At 34.2% G+C, this 20,673-nt stretch overlaps 2 protein-coding genes across 3 annotated transcripts; one reads left to right on the top strand and one right to left on the bottom strand.

Moving 5' to 3' along the window:
• Positions 1 to 6,527: 6,527 nt before the first annotated feature.
• LOC142633963 (mitochondrial import inner membrane translocase subunit TIM23-1-like) lies at positions 6,528 to 9,625 on the top strand. 2 transcript variants are annotated; one of them, XM_075808228.1, is made up of 2 exons: positions 6,528 to 7,250; positions 9,485 to 9,625. In XM_075808228.1, exon 1 carries the CDS (start codon positions 6,656 to 6,658, stop codon positions 7,214 to 7,216), a length of 561 nt encoding a protein of 186 aa, XP_075664343.1. In that variant the 5' UTR covers positions 6,528 to 6,655; the 3' UTR covers positions 7,217 to 7,250; positions 9,485 to 9,625. The 2 variants fall into 2 exon arrangements, with proteins under 2 accessions (XP_075664343.1, XP_075664344.1); XM_075808229.1 differs by having other exon boundaries at positions 9,474 to 9,491.
• A 1,790-nt stretch (positions 9,626 to 11,415) lies between these two features.
• LOC142633962 (dihydrolipoyllysine-residue acetyltransferase component 2 of pyruvate dehydrogenase complex, mitochondrial) lies at positions 11,416 to 18,905 on the bottom strand. Its single transcript, XM_075808227.1, has 19 exons — positions 18,638 to 18,905; positions 17,548 to 17,641; positions 16,824 to 16,903; positions 16,541 to 16,608; positions 16,371 to 16,411; positions 15,528 to 15,583; positions 15,368 to 15,442; positions 15,155 to 15,247; positions 14,682 to 14,921; positions 14,503 to 14,575; positions 14,217 to 14,317; positions 13,534 to 13,619; positions 13,373 to 13,448; positions 12,670 to 12,737; positions 12,514 to 12,580; positions 12,320 to 12,415; positions 12,124 to 12,226; positions 11,929 to 12,024; positions 11,416 to 11,823 (listed from the first exon to the last, which is right to left on the bottom strand). The coding sequence occupies exons 1-19, from the start codon at positions 18,674 to 18,676 to the stop codon at positions 11,753 to 11,755; spliced, it is 1,623 nt and encodes a 540-aa protein (XP_075664342.1). The 5' UTR covers positions 18,677 to 18,905; the 3' UTR covers positions 11,416 to 11,752.
• Positions 18,906 to 20,673: the final 1,768 nt, after the last annotated feature.

The raw sequence follows: 20,673 nt of genomic DNA, 5'->3' as shown, positions 1-20,673 counted from the left end.
GAATCAGGGAGTAATTATATTACATGTAAGGGTATATCAATATATTTATATTTAAGATAAAAAAAAAATTTATATTTAAATTATTTGAAATAGGTTTAGATCATGCTATCATCTCAAATGAACCTTCTATTTTTCCTGCTGAGTTCAGCTTGCGATGCTATTATGCTAAGAATGAGACTATTGTTACCGAAATAACCAATACTTGAAAACATGACACCAATAATAAGAGCATTGACATCAAGTGTGCCAAATGCTAAATTTCATTTGCTCATTGGCAATGTAAGGCCAAATGTGCTATTAATATTTTAGCAATTTGTTATTCACACTTTTCTCTCTCTTTTGTCAGGTTGACATTATCACATCACTCTCTCTCTCTCTCTCTCTCTCATTTTATAAGTGTTGGGACTTGGAAACCAAAAAGAAAGAATTAAAAAAAGAAACAAAGAATAAAAAATGAATATATAAATAAATTGGTAAAAGAATAGAAAATGTGATATAAGGTGTTTTGTAAAATGAAGTGTTAAAATGAATAAAGTAACTTTTTGAATTATCAAAAATAGTATTTTTTTAGAATACCCTGATGCTAGTACTCTAAACCCAAAAACTTAAATTTGTTGGTTTAGGTCCAATTATATTATATTAATTCTTTAACTTTTTTACTTTTTTTTTTTTTTTTACGTGGGTTTTTCACTCTCACCTTCTTTCTCAACACAATTTTGTTTCGATAAGCAGTAAATGTTCAAAAATCCTAGTTGGTTTGTGATTCTTTTGGGTGAGTTTTCTTGATCAAAAGGGTTTTACATCACACACCACTCTTCAATTCATTGTTGTACAATCCACAGCAGGATCATCAGCACCAAAATTTCCACAGACTTAACCCATTGTTGTACGATCAATGCAAAGATTAGTAGTACTGATTTCTAACACGCAAGTTGGTGCTCTCAATCTCTCTAACTAATGCCTATGCTTAAAAAAAATGCCTCCACATCAAAAATTGATACCCTTTTGCTTAATTTTTTAATAGTCCAGAATTTTTTTTTTAGGATATTAATAGTCCAGAATTAAAGACATCAAACCAAATAAAATATATATTGTATGTTAAGGATATCACTTTTTTTTTTGCCAACTCAAATATACTTAATAATAATGATATGTAATGATTATTTGGTAAGTCACATAATTAAAAGTGGAAAACTCGTTTGAGTTACGACATTGTGTGTTGGAGCAACTTTCCTCCAAAATGATTTGGAGGAAAATCTATCCAAATATAATTAACATTTATACGTTGTGTATTGTAATGTTATTGCATTAGCACATATTGAGTCTCATATCAAACATATATTATATTGAAGGGTTTTGTATAAGTAATTACAAAGGATCTCAATTGTAACTTCTTTTTTGTGTGAATCAAATGGTGTTAGCCAATTTATAGCATTTGAAAAAATAATAAAGTTCATATAACCATTTAAATCAACAAATAGTACACATCTCATAATTCTCACATAAAAAATCGATAATGTCCTTTAAATTGCACGCATAATATCTTACAATAACAATCAAATCTTAGTCTCAAAATTTGAAGGTCAATAGAAGGAATATTTTAAAAAAATGGAATGGTTTAATAGTCCAAAATTAAAGTTATCAAACCAAAGAAAAATAAATAAAAGCTATTATACCGTCCTGCCCATCCAATCCATGCCAAATACAAGATTAAATGGCTCAAAACCATGCATTAGAAAATGTGTAAGGCACACTTTTGAATGCATGAGCTATGAGCCACTCAATTTAGTATTTGGAAGAGGTTGTAAAAGCATGATAATACAGTACTTTTCAATATTTTCTTTGACTTTGATACCTTTAATTTGGACAAATAAACCATTTTGGGCTGCCTAAACTTCACTTGATAGAGGAAGTCAAGACAACGGGTTCTAAAGTTCTCCCACTAAAAAGGGATTGTATCTCTTGCACCAAGCTTATACAATATTTCTCTCACTTACACGTGGGTATGAGACTCACAGTTTACAAGAGAGATACTATATAAGCTCATAGTGGCTGGCGCATATGAAAATTTCTCGACTAGAATGAAACGGCTGGAGTTGTTTTATGGTTTCTAGGGATGGGACAGTTTTATTGAGTTAAAATGATCGTGGCTATGAACCATAGTCATGCAGTCTTTGCACACAGACACATACAAGAAGCATGTTGGTTGTTGAATAGCATGCTGAAAGTTGTTAAGTCATTTGTGATTTGTGTAAGTTTGCTCTCCAACTAATTTTCAAAACACACAAAAGAAATAAATAAACCGTTAAAAACGAAGCTGTTTCTACTATTTTGATCCTTTCAGTCTCACTCATTCAGTCCATTACATGTAGCTAATTTTCACCATGAAATATATATACGCACAGACTTGACACAATATTGGTAAGAGCGTCTAGTCCATGACCATGTTAGAGCCTAGTGCACCTAATTGAAGTAAAGCACATATTACAAATAGAATATATAATTAACTCTAATAGCAAATTATTCGTGTTCATGTTCATTTGTATGTAAACAAATAAAAAAAAAAAATTGTGCAATATAGGGCATTGAGAATAGTGCCTAAGAGCATTTCCATCAAGTGTTTTAAAATTTTTATTATTTACCATCTCAAAAACCAACTTTATAGCATTTGGCACATCACTTTACAATTCACTCTACATCAAAACTTCTATTTTTTTACCACTTTATTTAAATATTCTTTATTTATTATTTTTTATTCGGTCTCTCTCTCTCTCTCTCTCTCTCTCAAAACCCAATAGTTGAAGAAGACTAGAACCTTCTCCCTCTCTTTGATCTGCTCTCAAACCCGTGCTCCATGGCTAACCACCAAGCTCCGTCGGCCTAAAACACTTCTCACCCTCTCCATCGGCTTAAAACACTTCTCACCCCTTCGAGCTCTCTCTATAAAACTAAGCTCTCCATCTAAACCTCCATGGTCGGAGACTTTCAAGCTCATCACCTCCAACCACAACACTCAACAACCTCATTCTCTATTCTATCTTTGAATTCAAACCCGATCTGAGCCTATCTAGACTTTGATCCCTTTGATCCAAACGAGGCAAAAGGCTTTCGGTATTGTGTAAGTCCGCCCAAGTAAGAGATGGAGGCTGCACCCTAATAAGAAGACAACAACAAAGCACAATAAACATGTTACTGTTGTTAGTTTGTTATATTATTAGTCCTTTTTACAGCGTCATAGTTCAAATCAGTCCTCTAGTGGTAAATGTGAAATTACACTTAACAGTCTAGAAGTTAATGATTAAATAAATTTATGAATGTATTCAGTCCTGAGGGTCCTTGTGTGTCTCGGTTAGGGGAATTTATAGTACTTTTAGCCATTATTACATCAATGTGAGGGAAAAATTCAATTGTTACAAATACAAGAGGAAAAATAGGATGGAATGAAGGGAGAGAAAGATCCCCAGCTCAGTGCAGCAAGTATTAAACTAAGATTTTGGTGAGTGAATAATAATAAGGCATGAATGAGGTGAATGTGGACTATTTTGAGTGAATGAGGTGGAATTGACACCAAGATCAAGGTTTTTTGTGAGTGGTCTTTTTATGACTAGTTGAGAGACATTTATAGCTGTGTTTGTGTGAAAAGGGGAAGAGAACATTTGAGATTAGATGAGTGTGGGCTGAGGATAATAAGTGGTGAGCTTGAGGGAAGCTAAACCACGAGCAAAGTAGTAAACAAACCAAGAGTTTCAGAGAGGGTAGCTGTCTGTTTTTTGGCTGAGATGTTTATGCTTTTATAATGGAGCTTAGAGGAGCATTAATTAACAAGAATCTAAAAAAACGTAGGGTTAATTAGAGGTGGAAAACCAAGATTAATCTTCCTGGGAGTTTTGGTCAGAAGTAGATGGTTTACTTTAGGGGCTGCCTTGCTTCTTTGAGTAATGATGGGATTTTAGAGTGCTTTGCATTTAATGACATGATTTATGGGGCTGATCTGAATCAATATGATTATGGCGTGTATCAAGAACGAATGCTAATGCTGCAACTAAGATTTAGTCCCCAAGAAGTAAGATTCAACACCCCAAGCTAGGTGTCAAATTCTTAGTTCACTTTAGGGGGTTCTGCTAGAGATCCTTTTATGCCATCCAAACCTCATGTTCCCAATTTTTCCACTTTAAGATTCATGGGCTTGGTACATGAATCATGTCTAGAACGTTTTTGACATTTATAGCATCAATTTGTTGAAGTTTGGATAACTTGGCTTTAGCTCCCCTTCCGCCGGAGGTACAACTTTGAGGAAGATGATGGAGTTTGATCACCCTTTAGACTTCAGCTAATATGACAGCTCTCTGGCACTGTTCACGTCAGGCAAAAGGTGGCAGAAAACTGATGGGACAGCCCATAGTTCATCCTTAAAGACTTGGTTCTCTTGTTGGGGTCTCTAGTTGTTTTTTGGTTAGGGATGAACAAGGGTTGGTTGCCCTCTCTCAAGCCTCTTGCTGGGGACTTTTTTGGGCTAGAACTTTGCTCTATTTCAGCACTTTTAGTTGGGCCACATGACCCTTTCTTTGCTTAGGCTTGTTCCCTACTCCATGAGATTCTTGGTCCTACAAAATGGGCATTAAAGACATGCTTTGCCATGGGTTTTTTACTCCTTATAGGCTTTACTATAGATAAAATAAATCCATGAGCTTGAATAAATATTTATAATAGATTTTGGGTATTAATTTCCATGGACTTTAAATAACAACTTATATAGTTTCTCATAATTTTTGCTATGGATTACTTTGTAAATGATATTTTCTTTGGGGATTTTTAAATAATAACCTCCAATATTTTTCTTGAGAATAATATTTACCATGAGTTTTAAATAAGTATAGTAACAACCACTATAATGGAATAATGTGATGTTCTCATGAGTTTCTTTATAGATAATCATAATGGACATGTAGGATGAATTATTACCATGAGTTTTGGTAATAAATATTATGAATGTTGTGATGTAAGATATATAGTAAATATGAGTTTATAACATGAAATAAATATGGGTCTAATAATAAATTTTCATGCGCTTTTATAAGATGATTGTCAGGGGTTTTGAGAATAGATAATTCATAAATTTCATGAGTATATAATATTATAGTAATAGGTTTAAGAATCTAAAGTATTGTTCATTATTGGACTTTTAAGTGGAATAATTATGATATAGTATTTTGCTAAGTATTAATAACCTTGGGCTTTTGATAGAATGGTACTAAGTAGTTAGCTTGGGCTTTTAATAGTGCCGACGCAAGTTGGGCTTTTGATATTGCCAATGAGAATTGAGTTTTGATGTTGCCAATGAGAATTGAGTTTTAAATATTGCCAGGGAGAACTGGACTTTAATATTGCCAATGAGAATTGGGTTTTGATGTTGCCAATGAGAATTGAGTTTTGATATTACCAATGAAAATTGAGTTTTGGATATTGCCATGAGTTTAAATCATGGGTTTTGATCATGGATTTGAATTCCATTGATAAAATTGTTTTGCCATGGATTTGAATAATGAGTTTTTCGAATATTGCCAAGTATAAGTATTCTTGGGTTTTAAATAAAATATGATGTGTGTATTGGGTTCATAAGGTCGGTTTTGGACTTAGCTAAATAATGATAATAAAATTGGATAAAATATGAGTTTTTGGGCATTTTGTGATAGTTTATATCATGATCTAATTTAGATAATAAGATATGAAATATTTGTGATTAATGGAATAATAGAGCAAAAATATTTGGAAAAATCCAATAACTTGTTAGTGGTATAAATAGGTAGTACTCAAATAGAATTAGGTGTAAAAAAAAAGTACCATAACAACAGTTTTTAGTTTTTAAACAGCATTACACATTTTAGCACACTTTTTATTTACACATATTTTCAAAAAATACAAAAAAAAAAACGTTACTAATATTAGCAAACGGACTCTTATCTTCCAAAAAAAAAAATAAAACATTAAAGGAACATTCTGGCATATGCTTTGTGCTGTCAGTGATGTTTGATTTTTCACAAAGACAATTGAGAAAGAGGGGGGAAAAAAAGTTTTAAAAAAAAAAAATTATAAAAGATGCCATGTATGTAGTCCAAGCACACATTTCTACACTTTCCAGCTAAGCATAAAATGAGGAATCCCCTTCCCCAAGCCAAGTCTCACAAAAACTCTTTTCCTTCTCTACTTTTTAGCACGTTTTTAAAGACCGGAACGGGCAAAGAATGTGAACTAATAATTCTCTATTTTTAGTTTGATCAAAGTCGGATCAAATCGTGACATCATAAATAAATAATTATAAAATAATACTCCTAATAATAATGATTGTAATAATTTCAGAGCTCATAGTAATTACTGAAAATATCTAAAAACTTTTAAAATAATTTTTATGTGAATTTTTTTACAATAGTATAAAAGTCTAAAACAATAAACAGAGGTTTTTTTTTTTTTTTTAAGAAAATATAAATTGAAAGAGATTTAAAACTTAAAAAAAAAAAAAAAAAGCCCACTGCAAAGGGAAATCTCTCACTCCTTCTCTCTCTCTCTCTCTCTTTCTCTCTCTCTCTCTCTCTTTGTGTTTGAGAGATTTCCAAACCCTAACTCTAAAAAACCAGAATAAAATCCACAAACCCACGAAATGGATAGCGAACGAAAGTCCGACCCGAATAATACCCAGACCCGATTCTACGACCCGTACCAAGGGATCCAAGTCCCGATCCCAGTTCGCAACGTCTACCAACTCCCCACCGCCCCTCAATACCTCTTCGACGAAGAAGCTCGCCGGAGCCGCCGTAATCTCAGCGACAACCTCACCTTCTTCACCGGCTGCGGCTACCTCCTCGGAGCTCTAGGCGGCGGATCTTCAGGCCTCGTCGCCGGAGTCAAGTCGTTCGAGCCCGGCGACACCTCGAAGCTCCGGGTCAATCGGGTGCTCAACGCTTCGGGTCACGCGGGCCGGGCGTGGGGGAACCGGATGGGGATCATCGGGCTCATCTACGCCGGCATGGAGAGCGGCGCCATGGCGCTGAGGGACGTGGACGATGTGTGGAACAGCGTGGCGGCGGGGCTCGGCACCGGCGCCGTGTATAGGGCGGCGCGTGGAGTGAGATCGGCTGCGGTGGCGGGTGCCGTCGGGGGAGTTTTGGTTGGAGCTGCCGTGACGGCGAAACAGGCGTTGAAGCGATATGTGCCCATATGAAAAAAAGAAAGAAAGATGGGATTTTGATTGCTATGTGAGTCTTTTGATCAAATTTAATATAATGTCTTTGGGGGGTATCAAAGATTTTTTTGAAAATTTTGATAGTTGACAAGCAAAAACATTGTGGAATTTGATTGGATTAATGAATTGTTTGAAGCATGGGAGAGAGTGACCATGCCTTGGTGGTAGTGTTTTGTTGTTAGTATGATTTTTAATACAATTTTGTGAAAAAAATTGTTGGGTTATGAATAAATTGGGATGAATCATAAAGTGGGTAATGATTAGACTAATGAATAGTTTTTGTTTTGTGTGTTTTATGTGATTGGAATAGTAATTTGGGTAGTGATTAGATGTTGTAGTTTGTGATTGGCCATAGTATTGTGGAGTTTGATTGGAGTAATGAATAGTTGAGGTTTGTGGGAAAGAGCCTGTGTAGTTTGTTTTTACGTGGATGGAATGGTTGTGGGTTGGTAATTTAGATAATGATGTCGGAATTTGTTGCGGGCAGCTTTTCTATTATGTTTTGTGTCAAAGATTTGAAATTATTGGTAGTTTATAAATGGACTGAAAGTGAATATTTTTGTGTTTTATGTGAATGGATTTGTTATCCGTTGGTCATTTGGTTAATGATGTGTGAATATTTTGTGGGTAGCTTTTGTAGCTCAAAGATTGGAAATTTGATAGATTCTGGTATGTGGAAAGTACTGTAGAACAGGATATGATTCATTTATTAGTTTGAGAAGTGAGAGAGACCTGCTTTGTTGAAATTTTGTTTTGTTATATATTTACTTAGTTTGTATATTGTTGGGTAATTAATAAGAATTGGGAAGAATTATGGACTTCAATATAATGTGGAAAATGAATGGTTTTGAGTGTTTTATCATTTATGTGAATGGAATGGGTTTAATGATGTGTGATCCTTTTGTGGGCAACTTGTTTTATATTTTTTTGTGCTTCATTGATTGGGAAATTTTATGTTTAATGGTATGTGACAAATATTTAAAATCTGATTAGATTAATAAATAGTTGAAACATGAGGCCAATGAGTTCTAGCTCACAATATCTACCCCCCAGAAGTAAATGGGTGGAGTCTAAGGTTGTGGGTTTAGAACTCATTGGCTGTGTGTGTAAACTTACCAATAATTGAAAAAATAATGGTTGAGGCATGGGAGAGGGCCATGATTTAGTGGTGTACTTTGTTGATGTTTTTATCTTAGTTTTTGATAATGTAATTTGTTGAATTGTAGGGTAATGGATAAGACTTGGGTATAATGTGGAGAGTAAATAATTTATATAGTTTGTGTGAATGGGATGGTTGTGGGTTGGTAATTTAGCTAATGATTTGTAAATTTTTCATGAGTAGTGTGTTATTCATAGCTTGTGTTGTACTTCTTTGTACTTTAAAGATTAAAATGTTTGATAGTTTATGTTTTGTGACAATATTTTGGAATTCTATTGGTTAATGAATGTTTGAGACATGGAAGAGAGACATGCTCTGGTGCTATTTGTGTTGCGTTATCATTTTTTTATTGAATGTAATATGGTTAATGGTTGAATTGTTGGGCAATGAATACAAATTGGGATGAATGGTGGTCTTTGGTACAATGTTGAAGTGAATAATTTTGTGTGTAATGTGATATTGAATGGTTGTGGATTGGTAATATGGTTAATGGTTGTGGATTGGTATGATGTATTCTACCCAAATTATGTATTCAAAACAACTTACCAAACACTACCAAATGTGAAAATATGTGCTTTTTTCTATATTCAAATTAAGGATTTGAATATAGAATAAAGAAAATGAAAAGTGGATACACTACTTTTTGAAACCAAACAGGCCCTTAAATCTCATTCTCTTAGAAGAGAGAAAAGGTGGGGTTGGGGGGGGGGGGAAGAGAATGTTTCTTTGATTCCCTTAAACATGGGATCATTACAGACACATTCTGACCCAAGAAAGAAGGTGTAATTCATGCGCTAAGGCTCAAAATAAGTAGGAGAATAGTTCAAAAGAAGGATATGTGTACCTCATTTCTTTTTAATTTGTGCAGTAGTCAGATGAAGAGTAATAAGAATGGATATGGAACTTATTTTCAACAATAAAAATATCACCGTTTTATCTTTTTGTGTACTCCTTTTTTCTTCGATGGAAAATTTTGTGTAAAGATAGAGTTTGCTCTTACTTTCAAATGAATATCAGGTTGCGTGAGTTGAGTGTTCTGTTTTTGTTTAAATTCTTGACACGAGGTGTCATTTGCAGTATATTTGCAGGTCTATATTGTTCTTCAATGTGTATCAACCATTATTTGAGCTTCATTGAGGGTAATCTGATTTTAGAAAAAGATTACTGGTTACTGCTTGAGCTTTGGTAAAGTTAATCTTTAAGAAAGCTGGGTGGTTATTGCTGAAGTGTGTCCATGATGTATAAGATGTTTTGTGAGTCTTTCTTGTTTGCCTTTTGAGGAGAAATACCCTTTGGCAATGGCTTCGCTTTCTTATGTAGATTCTCGATGATCTTGACTGATTGGGATTGATATGGACTAGGACATGACATGGTATTGAAAAATTGCATCTTGAATTTTAGAGGATTAGCAGCAGTATCTGGGTTAAGATCTTACTTATTAGGATTTATATTTCATGTTAATGATCCAATTCAAGTGATTTACTTATTTGTGTTGGTAATATGTTAATAATCATCCAGTGATCTATGTAAAAAGGTCTGATATTGGTGAGACCCTTATCTTTCATTGTAAAATGCATATCTTCAATTGCTAGTCAATATATTCATGTACAGGTCGACCGCAAGTTTTTGGAAAGTCACCATAAGGCTTTTATCCACCAAGACATGACATTTTCTTTCAAGTCAGGATGTGGGATGAATGGATTGTATATTTTCTTTTCTAAGATCCAAAGAATCCTTAAAAGAGTTAAGGTGTGATAGTCTGCAATTTGAATTTTGTAAGAGACTAAATCCCCCTGGATCATCATATCAGTCTTCATCCATTGCTAAACTCCCAACCTCCATAATCTGATGTCTGAGTATCAGAGTATCTAATACCATTTGTTCGGTAGAAGAATTGTAGTGACAAACTTCATTTGTTTATCGTATTAGTCTCTCCATATTAAGCTTCTTGGTTGTGACCTCTTGTGACCCATGAATGTACTCTTTGCCTTTTTATTTACTTATTTAATGGGTTAAGGATGGAAATCTCTCTTTTGTTTGTTGCGTAGCTTAGGCAAAAATTTCAACCCCCTCTTTTAATTTTTGAGAAAGAGCACGATTTTTTTTTTGGATGTTGTATATGAATTCCTTAACAATATACGTAGTTGCTCTTTCGTTGGCAAAGCTCTTTTGAGTGGAATGGATCCAAGAGTATCTGTCCAACTTTCTTTTTTGGATGATATTTGTGTACAATTTGACTATTTATTTTTAAAATTTAAAAAAAAATTTTAAAAGTATTAAATACACTTAAATATTGTTAAGAGCTTTACAACTCAATTAGCACTACTTTGTGTTTCTAATAAAGACATTTTCTAATCTCCCTTTTCTTTTTGTAACTATTGAATTTATCAAAAATAAAAACAAAATAACCAAAGTGTTCGGTACGCTTTAACTTGTACCCTTCATACACTTATTAACCCAAAAAAAGGCCTACTTTAGGAGATGGTTAGGTGTAATGGCTCTCACATGGTAGATGGTACACCTATCCTAAGGTAGATCCAATGAAGCTTCCGCATCTCACGTGACTCGGAAGCTTAGACCAACTGGCCAGAGAAGATTAGTCTGCACAGCAAGATTCTACCAAGAAAAGTCGATAAAACTGCCCAAGAAATGGAAAATCTGGAACTCAAGAAAATTCAATTCTACTTTTCATCTTCTTTTTCAAGTTTGTCATTCCCATTTTGGATTCCAAAGATCTCAATTCAAACCTGAAAACTTGATGATATTCAACAATTGCAAAAACATGACTTGGTAAATGGCTGTGGTAATAGATTATTTTGCATTTTACAAACCTCGTCAGGGGCCAAGACCCTGACCCCGCCAAAAGTTGAAGTAAACAAATAAAACTTGTACACTCCAAGAGATGGTGAATAATGAGATTGAGCACCATTGCATTAACAGAAAAGCTGAATTCTAAGAGTCCTAAACAAAACAATCAAAGCTTTTCACACTGAAGTGTACTTTGGTTGGCATTCAAGCGGGACAAGGAAGAGCTACGAATCATCTCTTTATATCAGCTCTTTATAAAAGCTAGACTCGCAAAAAAGTCATCTTTTTATATCAGCTCACGTAGGGAAATTATATAGTACATGACCAAAATTCAGTGCATAACTCATGCCTGATCCACCCCCTTTTTTATTCCCAGGAAAGAATTTTATGCAAACTTTTTCGGTTCGTAAATGCTACAAAAGGGAACCTGCTCAGTGATACAATCATCACAAGCGAATTGGAACAGCTGAATTGCGTTTACACCCCTCTTGTTGGTTGATTACAGCAAGGCAGAAAAATACATGATGAGAAATAAGCAAGCCATGAAGTTAGAGCAACATTGACTCGGGATTCTCAATGTACCCTTTGAATGCCTTCAACCATTCGGCACCAATTGCACCTGTACACGTAGACGAAGTCAAAGCATTAGGGTTTCCCATCTCAGACATATAAAGCTGGCTTAAATTAATGACGTTTTTTAAAGACTAGTATCAGAGCTACTAACCATCAATAACACGATGATCACAGCTTAATGTTACAGACATGAAGGAAGCAAACTCGAATTGTTCAGGGCCTGAACCAGGTACGACCCGTTTCTCAGCTGCACAAGGACAAGGTAAGATAATCACAATGATGATTATGAAGATGAGAAGGATGACAACTTTCTGCTGAAAAGATATAATTGAAGTTTCTGACTTACCAGATCCAACTGCAAGAATGCCTGCTTGAGGAGGGTTAATGATGGCACAAAATTGTTTGATACCAAAGGGGCCTCCCAAATTTGACACTGTAAATGTACCTCCCTGCAAAGAGAGTAAATGCAGTATTCAACAACCGAACTCATGAGACAATTATCCATCCATAAGCAATAACAAACACAAAAACGCTATTCTGACCTCATAATCTTCTGGTTTTAAGCTGTTTTCTTTGGCTTTTTGGGCCAATTGCTTGACCTCTTCACCTATCCTGGATAGACCTTTCTTGTCTGCATCCTGCAAATTTTACATATAAAGATTCATGTGAGATGAACTATAAGTGAGGAACTCTAGCAAGAAAATGTATTGACAGCACTAGACTGATGACAACTGACCTTTATGACTGGGACAAAGAGTCCATTATCTGTCTGTACTGCAACATTTATATTTATGTTGCGATACCTGCATAAGAAACCACAAAGAGTTACCATAGAGTTAAAATTTAATTTAATATGAAAACTTAATTACAATGTCAATCATTTGATACTTACTGGCGGATGTAATCATCTGTCCATGAACTATTGCACTGAGGAACTTTACGAAGAGCCAAAGCAGCAGCCTGCAGATATGAGTAATTATTATATTTAATCAATGACAGCCTAGGTGGTAAAACCTCAACAGCATGACACTGGAGGCATATGTATGGAGTTTGTGTCCATCTTAACCCAATGACATCTAAACACTTCCCACCACACCCCCCCCCCCCCCAACCCCCCTCATTTTTTTCTCCCAATCCCCTTCAATACGTGCATGTTGTGTTGTTTTTGCATGTCCAAAAGTGAGAATTTGTACAGCCAAACCAATTACCAAACATCTAAGAGCTGAAGATGTTCACATTATGTGCAACAATACAACAGTTCAAAGGACACCATACAAACTTCTCAAAAGAACTACTGAACAACTAAATCATGACTTCCGTTTAAATTGCAATTGCTAATGTAAAAAATCAAAGATATGTTAAGTTTAATATTCACTAACACAGTAACACTAGAACTTCTCAGAATTCGGTACCATATAATCTCATGAAAAATTGAAAAAAGTGGATTCGAAGTATTGGCTGGAAATATATGGTGTTCAGGATTCTTCTAGAATGGCCCAAAACTTTCCATAGTAAGTAGTCTAGTGGTCATTAAAGAAGACCTATAAATAATTACACATTCATTGCTCGAATTAAGTGGAAGCAAGATTTAATACCTTAATTACAAGATCGTTAACTGATATCCGTTTTCCACCAGATGCTTCTTGTAATGAATTGAGTTGGCTCCGCAAACTGCACAAAAAAGAAACAGTTACATAATCAAAAAAATATTAAGCAATGGCTCACTTTAGAAGAGAAGGCAGGCACAAATACTCACTCCATGAGTTTGTCAACACATGTATCTACTGTTAGATAATAATGGGGAATAGTTTGCTTAGAGAATAATAAGCGTGAAGCTGTGATCTGCCAAAACAACACCAGGAATAAGCTTTAGAAAGCCAAACTTTAATTGTAAAATTTAACAAAATCTATATCAAAAGTTGTACAGAATTATGTGACATTGACCAAGGACAGGATGACCAATTATTATCTTAAATTGTTCTTCATGTTTCTATGGGGCCTAAAAGATGTGGTTGGTAAGCAACCTTAACCCCAATTTTGGAGAGGCTAATTCTCAGACTTAAACTGGAGAGCAATAAATATGTTAATAACAAGGAAAGAATGCCATAAGCAAGGAAAAAAGTGAAGAATAATAAGAGACAAGGGAGTTGCATATTAGTTGAAATTTATTGGCTATATGACCACATTTGATCCTTGCAGCCGATCCTGGTACTGGGCACTCCAGGTTTAGTTGGGCCGGGATGAGCTCAGAACATTATAATAAAATAATAATATGTCCTGGGCTTAAACACGTTACTTATCAAAAAAAAAAAAAAAAAAGTCCTGGGCTTAAACAGAGTGGATCTGTAGAATCAACTTCATGAATTGGATACCCTGAAAGTTATCTAATTAATCCTAGGAATATGATGATGATAAAAAACAATTTATTCAATATATTACCTTCCTTATCTGAGAATGAGGTATGTCAGTGTAATCTAATGCTGCAGGTGTGCCAGCCTTAGCTGAAGGAGCTGCGGCTGATACTTCCTTTCCACGAGAAGCTGCATCATAAGGAGAAGACAATTATTTAATCGTCAACTCAATGGGCTCTCTAAAAGAACAAATGCTAAAAGAAAGAAACAATATTCACATCGTAAATGATAAAGCACCATAAAATTTTCGAGCAATAGAAAACAAAACAAAAATAGCACTACAACCCCAATCATAGATAATATAACTACAGTACCCAAGTACTCTTCAATATCTGCCTTCACAATGGTTCCATTAGGACCTGTTCCTTTGATGCTTGAGAGAGGCACCTAAATTAATAAATAAAGTTACAACACATCAGTTAGATATGGCTCAATATTAAATGTCTCCTATCACTGAACAAAATTTCTGGTCATAGAATTTATGATAGCTAACTTTGTGTTCTTCGGCCAATTTTCTGGCAAGAGGGCTGGAGAAAACACGATCTTCGGCAGGAGCTGCTGCAGTAGGCTTGGAAGTCTTTGGTTCTGGCGAACTGACAGGTTCTTCAATGACCTCTTTTTTTGGTGTAGCAGGAGCAGATGACTCAGAAGCAGTATCGGCATCTGATGCTGAAGGCTTGTAATCTTTAAATTTTGCAATATCACCCTCTTCTTCAACAGTCACAGCAATCACCTACTCAAAATCATAAACATGTAATCAACATTCAATACAGAACTCCCACATACATAGCCTTCTAATTTTGAACAAATTTGATGAAGATTATTATTTAAGTTCCACAGCCACAATGTATTTTCCTTTCTCAACCTACTTTGCTTTTCATTCTGTAAATGCCTTATGCACGCGCGCGCGCACACACACACACACAGATGCACTTGAGTTGCAGTACAGTAGCATAAACTCATTACCTCACCAACTTTAATTTCCTTTGACCCGTCTCCATGTATAATCTTGGCAAGATAGCCTTCTTCCATGCTTTCCATCTCAACTGTTGCTTTATCCTTTAAAAATCATATGAATATTAAAAGAAAACTGTCAATTTTCCATAATGAGTAAAGAACATAGCCCAAAATTTTAATCAACAGCTTGACTTCAACCAATAGACGAAACAAGGACCCTACTGTTTCAACTTCACAAAGCACTTCACCGGGAGCAACTTTATCACCCTCTTTCTTCAACCACCTTGCAATATTACCCTGCATGCCAGTAAAGAATCACTTAGCAGAAAACAGTAGATTTAAATTGTTGTGATGTTTCCATAAGCTTCAGAAAGGTACAGACCTCCGTCATTGTAGGTGACAGAGAGGGCATTCCAATCTCTTGGTGTGGAGGAAGGCCTGAAAGATATTGAACAGAATCCATGATAAGTCAAAACAGAACATGAATGTGAATAATGCTTTTAAAGATGAGCAAACTGAAGAAAAGACCATACTTAACAAGAACATCACATTTCAACAGAAGCAAAGCACAAGTACTTTCATTACTGAATGAAGTTGAAAAAACACAATACACAACAGTACATAATAGGTAGTTGCTTTATTAATCATGCTATACAAATTTGCTAAGAGAAAACAAAAAATCAAAGAAAAAAGTTAATCAATAGGGATAAAGATTACATAAAACATAGCAAAAAAGTATCAAATAGACAACTACCAAGTTCTCAGCTAATTTAATTTGTTTAAGACAAAGTAAAAACAATATGTTCCACCTTGAATCCCGCTCATATATTAACTTTATGCAAGTAGTCTTCAAGGCTTAAACATCATAGATGAACTACGGAACAAACCAGCAAGTTTAAACCTTAAAAAGCCTTGGAACAATATTGTGTTACAAAAGGTCAGACAAAGAAAAGTGAAGCTCATAAATTTTTAATTTTGCATGTAATCCACCATGCACAAATCCCCATGATTAGAGCCTTTTAAATATACATCTTTCTTATTTTTCCAAAAAAATAATAATAATAAAATCCCCATGATTAATCTAATGAGTATGTTCATCCCACAGCAGATAAATATGCAATTGTTCAAAACCCTATGCCAGATCTAATTATAAATATCAAACAGGTAACTCTGATTATAATTATCATCAGACAACTATGGAATTAGGAGAATATATAAAATTTACCTGAATTAGATGAAAAACCTCTCCTCATGTATACCTGTGAGCTGATGTTGGAAAACCAGAGAAAAATCAGGTAACTCTAAGCATCAAGAGAAGATCTGAAACACCCTCCTCTCCACCCCCCACCCCCACAAAATTATTAAATAAAAGGAAAAACAGGGTGGACAGCATACCTTGAAAGGCCTTGGTTGAATGCCAGTCCCGCAATCGGATTTCTCTTCTGTACGCCAAACTTTGACATCTAAAATGCATTAAGAGTGACAGTTAGCATTTCAAATCTAACTCTAAACTCGAGTTTTGAAAAGAAATGAGTGACTAAATTTTGAAAGGAAATTATGAAGAAATGGCAGAGGAAAACTGAAGGAAGAAGGCAAAAAGTGCAACAAAATGACTGGAAGTCTTCAATGATGCCATAATTGATTGGTCATTAATGTTATTGAAGCTGGCTGCACTTACCGAGCCATTGGTGGCAGACCTGGTTACTGTCTCTCTTTCTGAAGGCACATTACAATGACGATGATGGATCTTCCGAATATCTGAGAAAAATAATCACCTTTGCTTGAAATATACACCAAGGTTTTTATAAACTTATATCATTAGCAACATAAGAGGTAATGAATTATCTGTTATACACAAAACCATGATATGGATCATCCAGTTACTACTACATTATCAGTATGTTACGCAGATCATGTGAAATGATAGTATCTCTAGGTGGTAGACAACGAAAACAAGCAAATAAAATTATTTCAAATACTTTTCAACAAAAATGGCAACTTAGAAGATAGATTAATATAAAATCCAAGTGAAGCTCAGATATGGATACATGAAGGTATGATAGTACATCTTAGGCCAATGAGTTCTAGCTCAAATGGCACATCACAAGCAATTCAGGTTTGAGACATAACATAACTCAAAAAAAAAAAAAAAAGGATTTAGTATTGGCTTCATAAATCTAGCCACGACACCACTAACTTCTCAATTTAATCTATACATATTATACTGAAAAGGATCAAATGCCTCAACACTTGCGAGACAAGTATTTAGAAACATCTAAGCAAAACTCATGGCATGATTTGTTTGTAGATACGCAAAGAACAAGAATGATAGAAAACACTAGTTCACTTTATGAGTAATGAACAAGAAAGTAGACATCAAATAGTCAAGATAATCAGCATACCATCTCTTTTACCAATAGAGGGTTGAGTGCCATTTGAAAACCAACGAACCAAAATGGAATGCTCATGTCGTAGAAAATTGGGCACATTTCTTAACTGCAAAAAAAACGATGAAAATATATATATAATACATCAAATAAAACAGCACAAAGAATTTAAAATATATATATAAACTTAGTGCTTGAACCCTGTTTAAATCAAGACCAAGAAGAAGCCTTATTTAAGAAGAGAGCATTTTCCTTTTTTTGGGGGGGTGGGGGGGAGGCACTAGTGGGCAGTACTAACTTGAACCTGTTTGGACAAGTAAAGTGCAAAACAAAACCTCTTTGAATTGGAGGGCATAATACCAGTGAAGATGTACGCTTCTGATTTAGAACAGCATGGCTCAAAGTTTTATAGCAGTCACTAGGAATTTAAGCTTCTATTAACAATTCCCAGACAAAATGTCCCAGTAATCACCAAATGTTAAGCTCTCAATTCAAATGAAAGTCACCGATTGAGGCTAAATAAGCAGTTAAAAATTGGATTTTCATGACTAAAAAAATGTATCCACAACTCCAAACTTGGCCAATCCACACCAAGAACACCAAAAACATAGTCTTTCTTAATTACCCACAAATCAATTAAGCCTAGAAGTAATATAATCCATGAAAACAAAGGTGATGCCGCCACAACTACTGTCAAAACAAATAACCCATCTTCACAATTAGCCTTGAAATGAGATTATCACTGCCTATAACTACAACCAAAATTATATTAACCAGAAATGAAATTGGGCTATGATTCACATATTATGAACTAAAAAAAAAAAAAAGACCCATTTACAGAATAGAGCTTTATTCACTGACTATATACAAATCTAATGCCTATAGCTCAGTATAACTAAGCTATATCACTAGAATTAGAGCTAAAACTAAAATACCCAGATAATGAAATTGGGTCTAGAATTCAAAAATCACAACCACAAACAAATCAATATCACTAACATATATATACAATTAAAAATGAACACTTGAAAATCAAAACTACTATATATACACCAAAAATGAAAATTGAGAGAGTCAAAGAGAGAGACAGAGAGTAATGGTAAACCTTTTTGGAGTGATTGATAATATGAGATGCGTAAGCCATTTTCTCAAACTCTGATCAAATTATTCGAAAAAAAAAAAAAACACAACAAAATAAAAGTTGCTACAAAAAGAGGATTTGTAGCTAAGAGAGAAAGACAAATTGAGAAAGAGAGGGGACCGTGTTGTTTGGTTCGGTGAAAAGTTTTGACCTTTGAGGGTTTTTTGGTTTCAGATCGCCATAGTCATATAGATCGTTCTGGCTTTTATTTTATTTTTAAAAATATATATATATTTATTTTCTGTTTTGTATTTAAATTACTTTTTGCCTTCTGGGTTTATTTTTTTTTTAAAAATGAATGAGGTACTGAAGTGATAAAAATGGATTTAATTTTAACCCAAAAAACAAAAAAGGACTGGGCTTTGTGGGTTTGTAGAGTTTGTACTGTTGATAGGTAGGTAGTCGTGTGTGGCTACTGCCCACTTTGTTGGACTCAGCCGAAATTTTGCTTTAAAAGAGACATTTATGGTTTTCTGCTAAGTTAAATTATTATTAATTTTTTTTAGAGGGTTGACCTGTGACGTCTGTTTCTGATGATATTTTTTTATCATCACTAAAGTACCAATTTGTTATTTGTGTAAGCAAAGATTGAACTTCAAATCTCTTATTCAACCATGAAAAACTTTATCAATTGAGTTAATTGGAGCTTATAAATTATTATTAATTAATATATTAAAAAAAAGTCAACTTATTAATTTAATTGTACAATTTTTGACAAAAGTTTAATTTGATTCCATGTGGGTTATTTCGTCGAATAAGGACTAGTGATTATGAGTCATTTTTATGTCAAAAATTTTATTAGTTGAGTTAATTGGAACCCATAAATTATTATTAATTAATATATAAGAAAGAAAGTCAAATTATTAATATAATCGTACAATTATTGACTAAAGTTTAATTTGATTGCTCATTGGTTATTTCATCAAATAAGGACTAGTGATTATGAATACTTTTTACATTAAAGTGCTTGTTTGGCATCTGTTTTTGGTAAACTTATTTACAAAACCCAAACTTATTTGGTTTAGTAATTCACGTTATTCACTGCAAAGATTTAGTAGAAAAGTAAGCTCCAGGTAATTGTTTGATTACTCATCATGGGTTAGTTCAAGCTGGGAATATGAGTGTCAAATAAGGACCAGTGATTGAATCCTTTTTACATTGATGTTAGTGTTGTTCGGCATTTGCTTTGGGTTAAACTTATTAACCGTTTGCGGGGCCCTATTTGAGTCCTACAAAAATTGAAGCTTATTTCATTCTGCTTTTAGCATTTTGGTTATGTTTTGGTTATGTTTGATTAGAGTGAAAACAGGAATGATGAAAAATAGAAGAGATTTTAGGTAGAATGGGTATTTAATTGGAGTGATTTTGGAGGAGAGAAAATGGTAGAGCCCATCTATTTTCTCTCATAGCCCACCGTTTTTCAGCCCCCATATTGGAGAGAAAATAAGGAGGGGAAGTGGTTTGATGAAAATGATATTTCTACCCCTTCTACTCTCCTACAAAATCTGAAGCTTATTTCATTTCGCTTTAAGCGTTTTAGGTTATGTTTGGTTGGAGTGAAAATATAGAGGATGAAAAATGGAAGAGAGAAAATAAAAGAGATTTTAGATAAAATAGGAGTTTGGTTGGAGTGATTTTAAAAGAGAGAAAATGTTAGAGCCCGCCTATTTTCTCCCATGGCCTACCATTTTTCAGCCCCCAAATAGGAGAGAAAATAGAGAGGGAAAGTGGTTTGATGAAAATGATATTTCTACCACTTCTACTCTCCTAAAGTAAATTCAATGTTAAAATTTGTTTCTTTCCTTCTTTATTTTTTCTTTTCTTCTTCTTTGCTACATTAATTTTTTTTTTAATCTTTTTTTTTTTTTTTGGCTCCTTGTCTTTGGTTTCGTTGAACCTTTTTTTTTCCTGGGTTCTTTGCTACTCGCATTTAAACTTTTTTTTTTCTTGAATTTTTTTTTCCTTACTTTGAACCATTTTACATAGAACCAATTTTTTAT

This window comes from Castanea sativa, chromosome 5, assembly GCF_040712315.1.
Source record: "Castanea sativa cultivar Marrone di Chiusa Pesio chromosome 5, ASM4071231v1".
NCBI lineage: Eukaryota > Viridiplantae > Streptophyta > Magnoliopsida > Fagales > Fagaceae > Castanea > Castanea sativa.
This window is presented reverse-complemented; position numbering and strand designations above follow the sequence as displayed.

Excerpts from the sequence above, each read along its gene's own strand:
- LOC142633963 (XM_075808228.1), top strand. The coding sequence starts at position 6,656 with ATGGATAGCGAACGAAAGTCCGACCCGAATAATACCCAGACCCGATTC.
- LOC142633962 (XM_075808227.1), bottom strand. The coding sequence starts at position 18,676 with ATGGCTTACGCATCTCATATTATCAATCACTCCAAAAAG. Across the intron at positions 15,584-16,370 it reads AGGTTTTTCATCTAATTCAG|GCCTTCCTCCACACCAAGAG; the intron begins GTAAATTTTATA and ends AATATCTTTCAG. Across the intron at positions 15,248-15,367 it reads TGCTTTGTGAAGTTGAAACA|GATAAAGCAACAGTTGAGAT; the intron begins GTAGGGTCCTTG and ends TGATTTTTAAAG.